The sequence below is a fragment of the Protomyctophum parallelum genome, assembly GCF_964188405.1.
Source record: "Protomyctophum parallelum genome assembly, chromosome: 2".
NCBI classification, from domain to species: Eukaryota; Metazoa; Chordata; class Actinopteri; order Myctophiformes; family Myctophidae; genus Protomyctophum; species Protomyctophum parallelum.
The window spans coordinates 15,284,289-15,303,110 of NC_139699.1; the positions used below are offsets into that span (position 1 = coordinate 15,284,289).

Below are 18,822 nucleotides of genomic sequence, written 5' to 3' on the forward strand. Positions count from 1 at the left end.
TCTGACCTGAGATCAGATTCTAAAGATGTCTTCTACATCCTGACAGTTTTCTGAAAAAGCTATGTTTCTATGTCAGTCGTTCTTCGATTCTTCAAAAATAGCAGACCTACAAGCTCGTAGCGCGCCACTCGCTATGAGCTTGTAGATCTGCTATTTTTCAATAGCTAAAGCAAAACATAATGCTAACACAAAAAGGGGTTCCCGCCCAAAATGGGTTAAAGCCATTGTGGGCTGACTGTGGCCATGGCCCACAAGGTGTGGGGGCACACATTCACAAATAAAGAATCACAAAACAACTTTGAAAGCAAAGAACCCGTGGGGGTGTAACCCATCCTAAATGACTGTCTATGGGGGTTCTGGTCTGGCTTAATTCCAGGCCTTACTGGATATACACATGGGATTATTTTCTCAGAATCTGTAACAACCAGAGAGGGAAAGTACAGTGGTTGATTTTCATGGAGCGCTGTCGTCGTACAGTAACACCCGCTGAGGTTTTACAGCCACCGAGGCGAGTGTAAATGTGACCCAGCCTGACTGAGGGGCTGCCGTTGGATTGGATTTTATTTCATTTTTTCATGTCATATGATGGCTTCAAATTGACATATTGGTTGTGTAGTTTGACCCACTATTTATTTTAGATATGGCTTATATCTTGCAGGAGTAGAGCTAGCAGAGAAAACGAGCTTGAAGCATTCAGTTCTGTGATCTGTGACTTTAGGGGGCGCTGTTTGGCAGTGTTGCCATTTATGCTTATTATTAGTTTATCTGGGACTAGCCCTTACCCATTGTGAGATATTACCCCCGCTTGGGGTACTGTACCCTGGGTGCGTTTTTGCATTTTTAATTCACTAATAAATTAATTATTAATTTATAATTTGTTAAATTGGAAAAAGGGCTTCGTTAAGACCTCCATATTATTATGGGGGGTTGGGGAGTGGGTAAAATGTGGCTACTCAGAACAAAAAAATAGAATATACAATATCAATTGTATTGAAACCCTTCAGTAGTTCCACAGAATGCTTCTCATCAGTTTATACTGTTTTCATTTGTAGTTCCACAGAATGCTTCTCATCAGTTTATACTGTTTTCATTTGTAGTTCCACAGAATGCTTCTCATCAGTTTATACTGTTTTCATACCAGAATATGTGCCAAACTCTCTGTAGGTTCACTCAGTCTCTTAACCAGCTTGTCTTCACTGTGTGTGTGTGTGTGTGTGTGTGTGTGTGTGTGTGTGTGTGTGTGTGTGTGTGTGTGTGTGTGTGTGCGCTCTCAGATCGGTGGTGTACCAACAGAACTCCAAGGAGTCGGCCACCCTGCAGCCCTTCTTTACCTTACAACTGGACATTCAGTCAGAGAAGATCCGTACGGTCCAGGAGGCGCTGGAGACCCTGGTGGCACGGGAGTCGGTCCAGGGCTACACTACTAAGAGCAAGCAGGAGGTACGCCTTTAATCTTCCTCAGACTAGGGGAGGGCGGCTGTGGCTCAGGAGGTAGAGCAGGTCGTCCAATGATCCCTGGGTCGGCGGTTCGAATCCCGGCTCCTCCTCCTGTCTACATGTGGAAGTGTCCTTGGGCAAGACACTGAACCCTACATTGCCTCCAATGAGTCGTGTGTCTGTGTGAGCTCGCCACCATTGGTGTGTGAATGTGGGAAGTGAGGACGCTGGCGTCGACTGTTCGCCGCTTCACCTCCCAATGTATGAATGAATGAACCATTGTAAAGCACTTTGAGCACTTGGAAAAGCGCTATAAACATGCAATTCATTGGGTTTTTTTGTCGCTTTTGACATCAGTGTTGTGCAAAGATTTGTTTAGTGAATCACAATTTGTGTTTACAAATTGAATGAAAAGGACTAAGGAGATTTTGGTACAAACATGGAATTTGGATTGCACCAAATGCTGCGGCTGAAATTCCCATTGTCAGCAAATTGCCATTGAAAATTGTCATTGTTGATACAGTAGTTTGAAAAGTGACTTTAAAATATGTTATCTCTATTACTGTGACTATTATTCTCCTAAAATGTATCTTGGGTGAAATGTGGAGAAGTTACCAAAATGTACATTGCACTTGATTATGCACGTATTATATCCAGTTTAAATCCTCTTTTTGAGTGGTGCAACCACTCCCTTACGGAGCTGTGTGGGTGGCTGGGTCTGAGCACGAAAACAGCATGGTTGTTTTTCACCACCTGTGCGCAACCTAACACACATTAACTGTATATATGATGATTTCGGGTGTGCCAGTACAGTACAGTAGAGGGTACAGTAGAGGGACCCCCACACGGTTACTGTCATTTCTCAACCGTTTCGGACGTGGGGCGGCATGCCGGAACCGGCCCGGCCCGCTGGGCGCGTTTGTGGGGGTCTGGATGACCCCCCCAACATGGAGTTACACCACTCACTTCACACGGGTGTGATTTTTCTTTTTCTTTTCTTTTTTTCGGTTTCTGGGCATGTTACCAAAAAAAAAGAAATATCATCGTAGTAGCTGCTGCTTCCATTGGTTTGTGGACACTAGCGAAAGGTTTCCCCAGTGCATGCCCTGAGGGGATAGTACTGAAGGAAATCTATTTGTTTGAAAACCACATTGTTGATGAAACGGAGAGCTTTTAGCATATTGACAGAGCTGCTGATGGGCACATCTGCTCTACAGCTGGACAGTTGAGCCTCTTTACTGGCATGGCCATCTTTCTGGTCTACAGCTGTTACCTTGTGTCACCTTGTGTTTTCCAGTAGTAGACAAAGTGCGCCCAGTATAGGGCTGGACGATATGACGATATATATCGTTTTCACGATAGAAAATGTCTATCGTGAAAAATGATCTCTATCGTTTATATCTATCTATATCTATTCTACAAAAGATATAAAGCTACAAATAAGTTGAACTGGCTTCAACTTCAGATACAAAGTGACAAATATGCGGTGAATCTTTGCATCTGCCCGTGTGAACGCAGCATCAGTCCAAATGTGATTGATGAGTCGCTGAGATCAAAGCTCTCAACAGGCAAGTGTTTCTGACAAATGAAAGACCAAATCTAAAGGCTTCATTGTGGGGTTTTTTGTGAAGTTTTGTTTGGAAATTAAAAGCTTAATGAAGATTTAATGTAAGGAGATTAGCCCTTTGGCCCAAGGGCGAGAGATCACAATAAGAATCGTAATCATTCTTCCTCCACAATGTGAGAAAATCAGCATCTGAAAGTTTGATGGTGCATTTTTACACGTGAGTGCAGTTAGAACCTTTCCATTGCATCTTATGAGAGACAGGGTTCTTGTGCTGCCGGGCCGGCGCGCGCATGCTGCTGCTTATCAGTGTGACGTCGTCTGTTAAGGCGTCTACCTGTCCCTCCTATTCTTAATCTCTATATTTAGATATACCGTAATTTCCGGACTATAAAGCGCACCTGAATATAAGCCGCACCAGCTAAATGTAGGGGAAAAACCAAATGTGTACATATACAAGCCGCACTGGACTATAAGCCGCATAGAGGCCATAGAGATAGATTTAGCAGGTCCCCTAGTGGCCGTTAGCTGTAAAAATCCATAGATTAGCCGCACCATTGTATAGGCCGCAGGGTTCAAAGCATGGGGAAAAAAGTAGTGGCTTATAGTCCGGAAATTACGGCACTAGCCCTGCCCCCCCCCCCCCCCCCTTGTGGCCGCAGGGGTAACTGCGCCCTGGGTGCATTTTTAATTCACTAATAAATTCATTATTAATTTATAATTTGTTAAATTGGAAAAAGGGCTTCGTTAAGACCTCCATATTATTATGGCCAATGCCTGTGTGAAAAGTGGGAGCCATTGGTGCAGGCGGTGAGGAGATAGGGCGGTGTTTCTGACAGACAGACAGACACATTCAGACAGACATTGACTGAATTATAGTATGATGATGATGATATTGTTCCATCCGCAATTTATCAACATCTTTTCATGCCTTTTATTCTTCATAACGTCTCTTTTCTGTTCTTTGTTCCAGATTGAGATCAGTCGGAGGGTAACTCTTGAAGAGCTCCCTCCAGTGCTCGTGCTCCATCTCAAGAGGTTCGTCTTTGAGAAGACCGGAGGCTGCCAGAAACTGGTCAAGACCATCGACTACCCCGTTGACCTGGAAATCAGCAAAGGTACCAACTATGCATTGACCACTTTTTACCTTATTGCTTGTCTCACAGGAACCCCACTGAACTCATATGCATACAGTTCTAGTTGGCACGCTAGAGCCTTACCGATCTATTATACACTGCAATTATTTGACATTTTTTTGGATGAGGCTTTCGAGTTTTGAATAGGATTGTTGAAATGTTAATTTTTACAGGAAATTGTATTTTTTTAGCCTTGTGCTTCGGGTACATTGATTCATTAATTATTCTCTTGATTTATTTGTTAATCTTTTTAATTTCTTTTCAGACCTCTTGTCCTCTGGAGTGCGGAGCAAAGTTGTGAAAGGCCAAAGAACATACAGGCTCTTTGCAGGTACGTGATGTATTGTACTGTGTATTGTGTACTGTGTACTACAACTCTAAACATTACTTCAGTCAGAGTAGTAGGAGTATTGGAAGTATTGGCCACCCATACTATGCTGTATTATTGTGCTACAACTCTAAACATGACTTCAGTCAGAGTAGTAGGAGTATTAGAAGTATTGGCCACCAAGCGAGGCTATAGAGTCACTTCTGGACACTCCCCGTTGTCCTGGTGTGCTAGAGTGCTCGCAGAGAAATATCTTTGTTTATTCATTGGCTGACCGTCTTTCATGGTTCAGTCAATCACCAACTCAGAGACATCTGTTTCACTAACATGTTCATATTTCATATCAACTTGATTTACACAACCTATGTTTCTATATAACACCTTTTATTGCAAAGAATACTAGTAGCAATTTCCTGTTATGCCTACTCTACATGACCTAGTAATTTCCCTTCCCTATGTCTTAATTCAGTAGTTCATTGAATATGATTTATATACCTTATCTGATATTTTATATCTGATCATTAACACCAGGCCATGTTATGACTAATAATGTATTTTTAGTTATAATAAATGTATTAAAGTCAATGTATTCCTGTCTTCAGAGAAGAGGAAAAAAAAAGAAAAAGAAAGAAAAATAAGTATTGGCCACCCGTACTATGCTGTATTATTGTACTACAACTCTAAACATGACTTCAGTCAGAGTAGTAGGAGTATTGGCCTCTCACCACGAACACTGAACCCTTCACGGTGGTGGGCTGGAACCTTAACCCTGTGTCACAGGGACACCCCACTTATAGGGCTCTTTAACCCATTTTGACCTGAGATCAGATTAAAAAAATGTCTTCTACATCCTGACAGTTTTCTGAAAAAGCTATGTTTCTATGTCAGTCAAAAAAAGCTCATAGCGCCACTCGGTGGCACGCTATGAGCTTGTAGATCTTCTATTTTTCAATAGCTAAAGCATAACACAATGCTAACACCAAAAGGGGTTCCAGCCCAAAATGGGTTTTAATCTGTTTGGGAATAATTCCATCTTTACATAATCACTCTGCTTCTTTTATAATGTTGGGGGGACTCCTATATCTGTTTATACTCCAGTCAGCTCTTCATCCCCCCCACAAAGCTTTATATAATTCAAAATTTGACCTTTTGTTTGTAATTTTACAACTAAGCTTTGTGCATACTTTTAGATAGATTTCTATAGCTGCGGTAGTTATAATTCCTCCAGATTGGAGCCCATTTTAGAGCCCTTTTCACTGTCGGACAGGTCCACATTATGGGATGAAAGGAGGCTTTCATTTGGACCTGCCTGCCTGCCCTCATAAAATAAATCCTGTCCTTGCTAGTAAGATATGATTGCCCCCAGTCCAGCCTACCATCAAAACCTTTTTCATGTATTGAAAAGAACTATTACAATATTGGATTTGTGATTTCATGCAAACTCATGCCCTGGGGTCGCTGTGACCTCCATTGCTTTAGTTATTGTACATTACACAATGATGGGCCCTACATAGCTGAATACCCCAAATCCCTTTAAAAGCTGCTAATAATTATTATTGGGACAAAACAATTCACAATCATTGTGAGTAATTTCTTTCTAAGTTATTTGTCACCCTCTGCAATTTGCGTTCACAAAAACACATCGCAATTAGTTGTACTACAACGAATCGTCAAGTCAAAATGTCCCGATGGAGACAGACAGCTCTACTGGTAATTGGACAACATCCTGTAATTGTCTTCTCACCAGTAGGACAGACAGCCCTACTGGTAATTGGACAACATCCTGTAATTGTCTTCTCACCAGTAGGACAGTACAAGTAGGACAGACAGCCCTACTGGTAATTGGACAACATCCTGTAATTGTCTCCTCCCCCCCCTTCCTCTGCACATGCCCCTCCCACAGTCGTCTACCACCACGGGAACAGCGCGACAGGCGGCCATTACACCACAGATGTCTTCCACATCGGTCTGAACGGCTGGCTGCGCATCGATGACCAGGCGGTGAAGGTCATCAACCAGTACCAGGTGGTCAAGCAGACCCAGGAGCGCACCGCCTACCTGCTGTACTACCGCCGCGTCGACCTGCTGTAGAGACCACGCACGCCGCCGCTACCGCGCCACAACGCACACGCACACGCACCACGCATACACAAAACAGTACAAGAACAGCAAATATACATTACACGCAAAAAACACTCGTCAACAATACACATACATTTACACATGTGACTGCACACTTGCACCTGCCCCCACGCACGCACGCACAGACACGCACTCACACAGAGACAACACGCATACACACACACCACCATAAAAATACACAAACGCATACACACCAAACTAATGAACAGGAACACTGCCCAACTTCTTCTCTTGCAAGATTTTCCTCTCCCTCCCCCCCCCTTGTCCCTGCTTTCCAGAGAACCAGCTTTTCCGACACCTTTTTTTTCCTTTTTATTAAATATCTCCTTTTCCGTTTTTTCTTTTGGAAGAAGAGAAACGAGCCGTTCAGAAAAGATTTCCCTGTGACTGCTTTTCTCTTCTCTGTGCTCCACCACTGCTGTTTGTTGTGTGTTTTTTTTCTTATTTTTTTTTTTTTTTAATGCTGCGAGGAGGGACCGTTGAATGACTGGGGGTGTGGGGGGGGGGGGTTCGGGGTGAGGGGTGAGGGGTATTTTGAGGTCAGGGACCTGAGACTCTTCTCCAACTCTGTGCAACCACAACCAGGCTCGGATTGGAATGGGGGCGGGGCCAGGCACAGTGGATTAACAGAACTATCTACCACACCAGGCTACAATTTGGACTGCTGTTTTTCTTTTTTTTCTCTACTTTTTCTTTTCTTTTTTCTTATGGTGTAGTAATATCAGTGTATTGCCTTTTTAGTAAGGAGAGTCGTTGGCCTGATGGATTTTCAGCATTGTAAAAATGTCTGTTGGAGAATTTCTCTCATTCGTTGAAAAAGGCCCCCGGCAACCAGCAAAACTACACAGCATTCTCATGTTTCTGCACTCCCAGGGTGATGTTCACCTCACCCTCCTCCTCCCCAGGGTGATGTTCACCTCACCCTCCTCCCCCCCAGGGTGATGTTCACCTCACCGCTGCCACCACCTCACCCTCCTCCTCCCTTTGTCCATTTCCTCAATTTTATGACACTTTTAATTATAGGTAATAATCCTTGAACCGTCAAAAAAAAGAAAAAATAGAGGAAAATCTAAAAACGGAATGGAGAGATGCTACGTTGCTACGTTGAGATGCTACGTTGTATTGAAGCATTCTTTGAAGCTTCCTTGTTTGAGAGAACATTGTGGGAGTTTTGGGAGTTTAGAATTATATTGACGATCTAATTAAAAGAAATGTCTGTGTGCTTAAAAAGAAAAAGAAAAAAAAAAGATGATAAAAATAGAACGAAACCTTCTGTGCACATAAATAAAACTGATTGATGATTATAAGATGTGGTCATGATAATGCAGATTTTGAACGACTAAAATATATATATACATATATATATATATATATATATATATATATATAAACATCAATCTAAATGGAGGTGACTGACGGACTGTTTGTGCTCGTGCTCTTTTTCTGAGGAATAAAGGCACTCCACTGTCAAGTCTGTTTCCGCATGAAAGAAAAAAAACACAAACTTTCCAAAATTGTCAACCAACGTCTTGGGGCTGCTACGGCGTCATTTGTTCAGCTGAACCCAGTTTGATTCCTGCATTTTCTTCGGATACATGATAAAACACATTGGACTCTTGTGTGAGCGCTACATAATAGGCTGGAGAGGTGGCAACCTGTGAACACGGCATTCATTGCTAAAAACCTGCTATCGTTTTACTTCAACCTCCCTCCCGATCTCCATCGTTCAGTTGTTCTGTTCTGGTCTCAAAGATTGCACCTGTGTTGATAGATAGCCTGTCGGTGTAGTTACGCCAAATTACCCCTTTACCCCCAACTCAGCAGAAACAGGGGGCTGCCTTAGGTTCAGTATTTTGAAAAGAAAATGTTTTTTCTTTATTTCTTTTTCGTCTCATCCAAATCTCAGTGTATATGAGTCTAACGCTGTCAGGGCAGCATCATTAAGTCAAATGTCTGTGAAGTGTTAGGGAAATGTACCTGACTGTATTTTACTATTTTGTGGCTCATATCTTCCTCTGGAATTGAGGAAGGAAGCTGACCTGATCATGTTCAGGGAAAGTTGGGATTACACCTATTACTCTGCTCCTACGCTGAAGTCCCTCAATCATGCGCACATGCTTGGGTTCAAGACATTGCTTTTGCATCACTAGTCGATTGTGATGAGATTTTTGAATCACTAAATGTTTTTTTTTTTTTATATATATATATATAATTTGTTCATGTCATGTTCTCTCCCCCTTCAGAATTTCACTTACATTTGAATTGGTATTTGGAATAAATTACCCAGGCTAAAGCACAATAATGAATAAAATCTAACAAGTTCTTTGCTTGATATATTTATTTTATAATTGTTTTTTTTTCACCACCTTGTGGTGAAGAGCCATTTAATTAGTGTCAGAGTTGATCACTATCACCTAATTACTGAATCTATACTAGAACAATTTACTTTGAAGCACCATTAGCCAGTATGCGCCCCCTACAGATGAACAAGGAAAATTACAACAAGCCATTGTGTTTGAAAACAAGGTTTCTTTTCCCCTGGCTGTCTCGAAACAAAACTAAACCCCACACCGCAGCCAACGTGTTGAACACAAGAGAAGGTATCCAGCTAGGCTCAGGTGCTCACCCAATAAAAGAGTGAATCAAGAAAATAAAGTTTTCACACTGAACAAACTCCCATTAGATTCAGACCGGTATCAATTTGCGTTGCAAGTTTGCGTATTGTTGCTGTCGTGTGGAAAGTGTCAAAGTTTTGCTTTTCAATATTCGACTTTAAAAGGAAAAGGAAACCAGACTATACACTGGATAGCACTGGTTAAAAATGGAAAGGAAACTAGGCTATACACTGGATAGCACTGGTTAAAAATGGAAAGGAAACCAGGCTATACACTGGATAGCACTGGTTAAAAATGGAAAGGAAACCAGGCTATACACTGGATAGCACTGGTTAAAAATGGAAAGGAAACCAGGCTTTCTGTGGAAAACCTGGTCTTGCTAATGAGGCTACTATAGATTAGTTGATTCTTGATCTTGCGTGATGTTTTGAGCGCCATATGTATACAAACGGGGGGGCTTTTCACTCAGTGTGTGAACTTATGTTTCTTTGTTCATGTTCCATTTTGATGTAAATTGAAGATGTCGGTAGTTTAAATGTATAGCAATTTAACTGGTAATTGCATGGCTAATGATTGTAAAATCAGCTGAAGTGCATTCAAACGTTGTGTGGGTATACATCTTCCATAGTGGGAGGGGGTGAGCAGATTTTAGAGAGCAAGGTAGGTGCCAAAGCATTTCAACAAATATGGCAGCTAGGAGCTTGGGTAGCGGAATCATAAATCTGGATTTGGACATCATGCTTGATGTCCAAATCCAGCCAATCTAGTAAGATCTAGTAAGGAAGGTTGAAAACGTTATTAATGGTCGGCGTGTGCACAAAATGGTAGCTGGTGTTATGTCTCCATGAAGCACAACTTTCAGGCCTTGTGACTATAAGAGAATAATTGCACAATGCAGCTTTAACACCATCCCTCACTTTGTAATTTATTCACAGTTCTCTTATCTTAATATTAAAGTCAATGTCAAACAAAAATATTTGTTGGATACAAATACAAATTTAGAAGTGACTTAGAACTTTTTTTAAGTGCACTATTTAGCTTCAATGGGACCCAGCATTCATTTATTTATTTTCCCCTCCCCCTCCAACAAAATAGTTCATGGGTTTTTTAAGTTTAAAACTGCTCCCAGGTCAGGTAAACCAAAGGACATCGTCACAACAATGACCCTACTGCCTTTCATGTGAAACACATCTTAGTTTGCCCTCTAGCCTCTACTCATGGGTCTCTGTTGAAATAGCTCATAGCGGTCCACATGACCGCTATGAGTTCTAGCCTCTACACATGGGTCTCTGTTGAAATAACTCATAGCGGTCCACATGACTGAGTCTTGTCAGTACTCCTTGTAACATAAAGGTTACTTTAAGTGTTCTGATGGGTTTGTAGTCATTTCTGATGCACTCATCGTGACATTGTTGGTTTGCATTACTTTCCCTCGAGAATGTTTTGGAAGTTGGGACCTTCAAAACAGACAAACTAAAGTACTCTGTTGTTTTTCTGTTTAATCTTTTCATATAACTGGCCCGGACATGTTGCTGGTGTGAACTGCTTCAATGATGTCGCTCTGTTCAATATTTGCTCCTAACACTATTGTCTGCTGGGATTTGTTGGGATGTTCACCTTTTAAAAAAGGGGGGAAAAAAGGAAAAAGATCTATAGTATACTGTCTTTTAATTTCACGCCTCCAGCATTCTACTATTTTGTTTATTGTTCAAAATAAAAGATTGTGCAAAAAGCCGTTTGCTAAAGACGTGTAGTTCAGAAGACTACATAGCTTTCTTATTATACTCCAAACATCTGCAGTCTCTTGGACTCTCTTACACAGTCTCTTACACCTTGGACTGGCCTACAGAACAATGTTCTTATTATACTCCAAACAGTCTCTACACCTTGGACGAGCCTACAGAACAATGTGCACAATAAACCAAAACAAAATCGTGAAATAAAGGAGAAACTGATCCTTAACATTCTTTGTATATTTGCATAATTTTTAACCGTACCCGTACGCATCAACTACAGTCTTCCCAACACTGTCTCTCTTGGCCTACCGTGTCAACATACAGACTGTGTCACGTTTCCACTATGTTGTATATCTCTGCTTCTGTGGTCTAGCGCTAGTTGCCTTCACTGGCTGAGAAAGTACTCTGAATATTCTAGAAATACTGTAAAAGGTTTTTTTTCAGTACCAAAGTAAAATAGTCAAAAAAATTCAAAGGAGATTCATACTATAAGCTCATAATGCATGGCGTCGAGACACCTTGTGAGCTTGTAGATTGGCAATGTTTGAAAGTGTAAGAAAACGGAAATCAAGTAAAGTAAAAGTACCTCAAAACTGTACTTGATTAAAGTACTTAAGTAAATATACTTAGCTACTTTCCACCACACGCGTCCACGCTACGCTTGTTTTTTAGGGCCAGTGGGTGAGCTAGCTTGCCTCAGGTTTATATGGAAAGCATGGCCCATTATTGAAGAATCTGCCAAGTAAGGTTTTTTCTCCCTGTCTGTATTTCTTTACAAAACTACAAGTTTGGCCTTCTGCTGAGATGCAGAGTGCGGTTTCACTCTTAAGACTTAAACGTATCATTAAGCGCAATATTTTCCTTGTTAATGTCACGACGCAACTAAAGATCATCTTTATAGGCCTTACGGCCTGCAGGGAGAATTACAGCCATGGACACCCACTGGTGGACCACCTAGACACTCAGAGCAGGGTCTTTTTCAGCCACTCCGAGGACTGATCCTCTGTAATGGTTGGTTCTAACTATACAACAAGGCATATTTTTCAACACAAGTCGGTAATTTCTAATGGCCATATTCTTGTGGCGTGTAGAGGCCTTGGCACAGAACAAGGAGAGATTGCCACAGAATTGGAGTCGATCGACAATTACATGTTATTGTGCCTGTATGGTCTTGTGCTCTTATTGTTGATACCCTGGTATTAAATTGGTGTTAGGAGATTAAAGTGGTCCAGTGGTCTAAAGAATTGTTCAGAAACGCTCCAGAGGTTACAGCACAGTATCAATGGATTTGAGGTTTCAATCAAACTTGATATTCTTTCATCCTTCGTCCTTGAGTGTGATGTATGGACGCGCATGCATGTTTTGAACTTGGAGCAAGTAGAGACCGAGATGACTGAAACGGTGAGGTCTAAAAAACCAGGCTGGAGAGTTGGATGGCATTTATTCCTGCCCTCACAACTGTTGGCTCACAACTATCTGAGCCATGAGCCAAACAAGTGGCCTTGAAGCTTTGGAATGTCAGGCATTCTCTCCCACATGCCAGTCTGCCACTCAGGAGGTTCTGTAGTCTCACACTTCCTCACGTAATCTGGGCTTCCATCCAGGGCTGCTTGCAACTATTCATTGTTTTCATCCATAATGCTTTTAACCCATTTTGACCTGAGATCAGATTCTAAAAATGTCTTCTGAATGCTGACAAGTTTTCTGAAAAAGCTATGTCAGTCTTTCTTCGATTTTTCAAAAATAGCAGACCTACAAGCTCGTGAGAGAGAGGATTCTTCTTTAAAAATAAAACATTTAAATAAATGTAGTCAATTTAAGTCCCCTATCTGTATGCAACTCCTTCACATAACCCTTCCTCTTATTCACACAGTCTATCTATGATATTTAGTTTTGTGTACACCTCTGAGAATATAGCCTAGATGTCATATGAAACGAAGTGCCCAGTTTGGGACATATTATGAATAAACTTGACCTTGATGTCAGGCCAGCTCAATGATTGTGATCACCTGCTGCAGTTCTGGGTCATGTCAGGCCAGCTCAATGGTTGTCACAAACAACCATTGAGCTGGCCTGACATGACCCAGAAGTGCAGCAGTGTTGTGTATGGTTTTGATTATGTTCATGTCTTGAAAATGTTGTTTGCTGAACATCAAAGGTCATAAAGATGAAGCGACCTGCCTTGTCCAGGTATGCAACCTCTGACCTAGTGATCTGTGACTGATGAACAAGCTGAAATTGCAGTGGAAGTCTGGGAGATGAAAATGTATTAACAGATTGATTTGATATTACAGTATAAAACAATAAAAAAGGGAAAAAAATACGTAGAAAAAAAGAAAAAGGAAAGTGCTAGGAGGAGGCAAGAAGCCCAAAGGACTTATACGAGGCCTCAAATAACCTGTGTACTTATTATTAACGTACAGTACAGTACTATACAACAAAGCATAAAAGAAAACTGTACACTCTAGACACGCTCCATACAGAATTCATTCCATATGTTGATCTGACCCCCCCCCCATGCCAAAGGGCCAGCGCTCGCCCAGCAGTCAGCCGTCACCCAGGCGGATGTGTGCACGCGACCTCAGCCTTTAGGGCGAGGTCGCTTCTCGCCCTCAGGGCGTCTTACGGGTACTTAATGTTAATATGGTGCGCCGACTATCAAGTAAATAAAAACATGGCACTCCATTTCAAAAAGATTGCTGACGCCATGGTTTAACCACTTTAGCCCTTCGAATACATCAGCTATTTGAAAATAGCCAATGTAGATCTGCTATTTTATCTTAGGGACTTGTCTTAACTTAACATAATTAGCAGAATTTCCTCATGCCTCTGTCAATTGCTGATACATAATAACAGATCAGAACAGCAATTTTCACCCAAGTATGCAAAGTGTCCGTGTGCAAAATAGATGTAGCCTACAAAGCTGCAGGGTCAATCAAATGTGACTCTTTGATACAGAGACAGTCATAGCGGAAAGACTAACTGTTTTGTTTTTGTTTTATCCAAAATGAGTTATTTTGTACTTTACTGGAGTACTTTAAGTAAGTACATTTTTATACCAAACCATTGTACTTTTACGCAAGTCCATTTTCTAATTCCGGACTTTTACTTTACGTAACAGAGTATTCTACATTGCAGTATTGATACTTTTACTTAAGTAGCCTAGAGCCTAGAGCTCTTGGCTCTGAGATATCTCAGGCGTTTACCGTTTCACATCATCCACAAACAAGTTGTTGCTAGGGGCGGGTGTCCTTCATAATCCATCTAGGTCATATAGATGATGTCTTTCTTCTCTTCTGACCTGGAGTTTAGAAGAGCTCCAGGAGATTCCCTGGTCACTAACGCCAAGATGTGAGTGAAAAATACATGGTTGGGTTATGTAATGTTTATACTCTTGTTTTGAACATAAACAGAGGTTGATTGTGGAACAATGAGTTTCCAATCTGTGCATGAGGACTTCATTAGGTCTGCATGCAAGGTTGACATAGATGAGTGATGTATTCCACTTTGCAAAATAGCAACCTCTTCTGGATGTATTAAATGTGCAAATAATAATGGCTTTTAAAATAGTTTAGTGCACTACTGCAGCATTGTAAATAGTTAATGTGATTTGGACACATGTTAGTTAATGCTATAGGTTAATATTGATTAACTGGTATTAGATACGTGATAGCATAAGGCATGATAGTTATCCGGCCATACTCACTTCTCTCTGCACTCCTTGTTTATTGAATGCAGTTAAATAAACACGTGTAAGGTGCTCTGGATATGAGCGTCTGCTAAATGCCTACATTGTAAATTTAATTAATCATGGCATTTTTGTCTCCTTGTTGGGACACCAAATTAAGTCAGTTAGTAACTAAAAGAAAACAGTGCACAAACATAGCCTCCTGTTGGTTCCATTATAACTACAGCAGAAGATGACACTACTCATTAAATGACTGACTACATTGATGACTAGGCCTACATGAAAATTAAAATAAATTATAAGTGCGTTTTAACCTTTTCCACAGCATTGATGTCTATCGATTTGGTTTTTGGGGTATTTGTTTTTCAGCAAATAATATCTTAATTGATTGGTTGAGTGTGTGGAATCATCACTCAGTAACACAATCTGTGCTAAACATGGGACCACAACCTCAAAGTGAGGTAACACACAGCCTGGCCACCTGATCGTTTTGACTCCTGCACATTCCCAGAACATGACTTAAAGGTTTCTTTTAAAGGGCTCGGTACTATTTGAGGTTGACAGCATTTTCTTGGTGATAAATAAAATAGATGGTTGTATTTGTGAGACGTTATGGCAATGATGTTCCACACTGTCACTCACTTCCAATCTATTTTTCCATGGTCTTTCAAATCTATGTCCAAACTAGAAAAAGTGCCCTTCTGGGCACAGGTCTCCACCAGGATAGGAATGTAGGACATTGCAGCTTGCCTTCATCTGGTGGTTGGATAAAATGGCAACAAACGTAAACTAGGGAGTTGGCATACAAAGTTATCCACAGATCCGTGCAGTTAGAGGTAAAAACACTTTTCGGCCAGTTATAGCGCCACCTTGAGGCTGAGTTGAAATTGTTCATGTGGCATTTCTTCCTCGGCCTAGTGGGAATGTGGGTGCACAATTTCACGGAAATCACGCGATGTGTTCATGATTTGCAGCATTTTGTTTGAAACTGAGCACTCCTGTGAACTTTGGAAGCCAATCTTAACCAATCAGGATGGAGTCTGAGAAATCTGAAAGACCCGTTTCGTTGAATGGCTCTAGAGAGACTGTGTACCAATTTGCGCGATGTTTGGACAAAATCTGTAGGTGTACTGTGCAAAAACTTGTTTTGCACAAAGCGGCCTCCTGGTGGCGCTATAACAGGCCGTTCTGGAAAGTTTGGGGCAGAGGTTCATCGTTGGCATCCAGGGAGTGTGTGTGCAAAATTGGGCATCGACCGGGTTAACGGTGGCCGAGATTAGCTGCTCACGGACACACACACGGACGGACACACGGACACACGGACACACAGACGGACGGACGTGTAAAACATACTCTCCCCCCATGCCTTCGGCCTGGTGGAGACAATAACTCTTCTTTCTATGGTAAAGAATAATTGTCTGCATTTCTTCTCACCACTAACCTCAATGTACATTCTATCATGTTATTATGGTTGGGTTCAATTTGTTATAGATCAGTAATTATGTGCAGAATCTTTTGTGAGATTTCAGTAATGTATTTCAGTATGGTGGTGGATTCCATTTAATATGAACTGTTTATTAAATCGACAATGTACTCAGCATTGCTGTCTCGTGTCTAACATGCGTGTCTGTTAGGAAAATAGACAATCTACAAGCTCACAATGTCTTGTATCATGACAAAATGTGAGCTTGTAGATCTGCTATTTTAGAACATTTTAGGGGAAAATAACTTTTAAAATTGTTGGTGGTTCTAACCCCACAACACGTCAAAATGTCAACATGTTGCGTTGCGAGCTTGTATGTCTGCTACTTTCACAATTATTGATATTGTGTGGAAACCTTTGATTATCTTGGGACATTTTCATGCATTAATATAAACCATTGAATAAAATGTACTACACTTTTTAAGTGGTGCAACCACTTCATTTTAAGTAGCTTTGTGTGTGGCTGCCTGGCTGGCTTCCTGGCTGGGTCTGAGCACGAAAATAGCATTTGGTTGGTTTTCAAAACCAAGTGTCACTGTTGTGCAGCCTAACACACACATTCATATTAACTGTATATATGATGATTTCAGGTGTATCAATACTGTACAGTACAGTACAGTAGAGGGACCCCCTGGGGACCCCCACACGGTAACTGTCATTTGTCAACCGTTTCGGACACAGGGCGGCTCGCCGGAACCGGCCCGGCCCCCATGGCGCGTTCCTGGGGGTCTGGATGTTCCGGGGACCCCCCCGGGGACCCCCACACGGAGTTGCACCACTTTTTTAGTGATTTAAAAGCATTTACTTTTGCATACTTTGCATAGTATATTTTTAAACCAAGTACTTGAGTACTTTAACTCAAGTAAAAATATGAATGATAGAGCAACGTTCACTTGTAGTTGAGCACTTGTACTGTACTGTACTGTACTGTACTGTACTGTACTGTACTGTACTGTACTGTACTGTACTGTACTGTACTGTACTGTACTGTACTGTACTGTACTGTACTGTACTGTACATCAAGCTGCCTCGCGCTATGGAAACAGGAGATATACAGTAGGCTGCTGACCTCTGGGCCACATGGCTCTGTTCCCAACGATACTTACTTATAATGACTTGCCCCAAATATGGACGCCAGGTTGAAGGTAGTTAATCCTCTCCATGTCACAGAGGAACGTCTCCCAGATGAGACCCCCCCCCCCCACCCACCCGCAAACTGAAATATTCGGGAGGCAAGGATAGTAGGAATGTAACTTTTTCAGCTGTTTTGCATAGCAATGTATGAGACTGACTTAAGTGAGGTCATCCCAGGTTAGATATGAGGCACTCGGCCACGCAGGCTCCGCTCTAGGAGATCGGACGAAGAGTATTGTCACTGTCGGGGTGGAAACCTATAGCTAGCATGTCCAAGTGGAGGGAAAAAATAAAATAAAAAGCAGTATTTCAATGGATCCAAATGTAGTTATATCATTTAGTGACAAATTAAGGTTAGCACTTTTCATTGGTTACATATAAAAACCCACAGACTTAACCGCCTTCACTTTCAAAATATTTCAGAATCGCAGATCTACAAACTTCAAGCTTGTAGATTGGCTATTGATTTGGCTACATTTTGTGTGACACTTAATTTACAGTTGAAATATGGAGATACAACTTCTGCCCGAGGCAACGATATGGATCAAAGATAGGTCAGAGTCAAGGGTAGGCGCTTCACTCCTCCTCACAGACATCCATATTTTCCTATAAACATCGGTCAGTAGACTATGGTTAAACTTGCTAACAGCTACAGAGGAATTTCAAGACAGAAGTCTGATGGGCGTGACAGCTTAGATTTCCTGTTAAACATGCATTTAGACTGAGTGCACAACCTGAAATGTCAAAGTCTGTGTGGAAAGAAAAGTGGTCTCTGTAGAGCCTCAGTGTAATTGTCAGCATCATTTGGGATTGAGTTTCTGTAGAATACATGTTAACCTGTCCTATATATGTCAGTGGTTCTGTAGAATACATGTTAACCTGTCCTATATATGTCAGTGGTTCTGCAGAATACATGTTAACCTGTCCTATATATGTCAGTGGTTCTGTAAAATACATGTTAACCTGTCCTATATATATGTCAGTGGTTCTCAAAACATTTATGTAGAATACATGTTAACCTGTCCTATATATGTCAATGGCTCAAAACATTTCATGTCAACCCAAACATGCATATGTATTATTTGGCTGTGGACCCCAATTTGAAAAGGTTTTGTGCCAAGGACCCCATGACACCATTTGTTGCGTTAAATAATTTCTAAATTATTCAAAAACATTCCAAAGATTTGCACGATTTTCAAAATGTTTCAAAAATAGTAGATCTACCAGCCTACAACGCATAGCATCATGAGGTGTTGTGAGTGTGTATAGATCGATTTATTTTTTTAAAGCCAAACCATAGAATCTGTGGTAAAACCGCTGATAGAACCACTCGTGGGGACCCCCTGGTCACTGCTAGCGCTGACCTTAGGGTGAACAGATCCAAATTGTTCATTTGAGGAACAAATCTGGTCACCCTAGCTGACCTACTGTAAATTTGAAAGAGCCGTCATCTTCAACATGGACAGAAATGTAAGTTATCTGGGTCACAATGCAGCCTTGTGTTGTAAATTACAGAGAGCTATTATTCAGCTTCACATAAAGGTCTTTGTCTCTGTCTC

General features: G+C 41.3%; 1 protein-coding gene across 3 annotated transcripts in view; it reads left to right on the forward strand.

Annotated features, from left to right (window-relative positions):
* usp10 (ubiquitin specific peptidase 10) overlaps nucleotides 1-7,096 on the forward strand; it is a 43,995-nt gene extending 36,899 nt beyond the window's left edge. For all 3 annotated transcript variants that reach the window (XM_083758432.1, XM_083758430.1, XM_083758431.1), the window contains exons 12-15: nucleotides 1,275-1,440; nucleotides 3,975-4,119; nucleotides 4,403-4,468; nucleotides 6,369-7,096. In XM_083758432.1, the coding sequence (XP_083614558.1) occupies nucleotides 1,275-1,440; nucleotides 3,975-4,119; nucleotides 4,403-4,468; nucleotides 6,369-6,556 (565 nt within the window). In that variant the 3' untranslated portion in view covers nucleotides 6,557-7,096. The remainder of the gene's footprint in view (nucleotides 1-1,274; nucleotides 1,441-3,974; nucleotides 4,120-4,402; nucleotides 4,469-6,368) is intronic.
* Nucleotides 7,097-18,822: the final 11,726 nt, after the last annotated feature.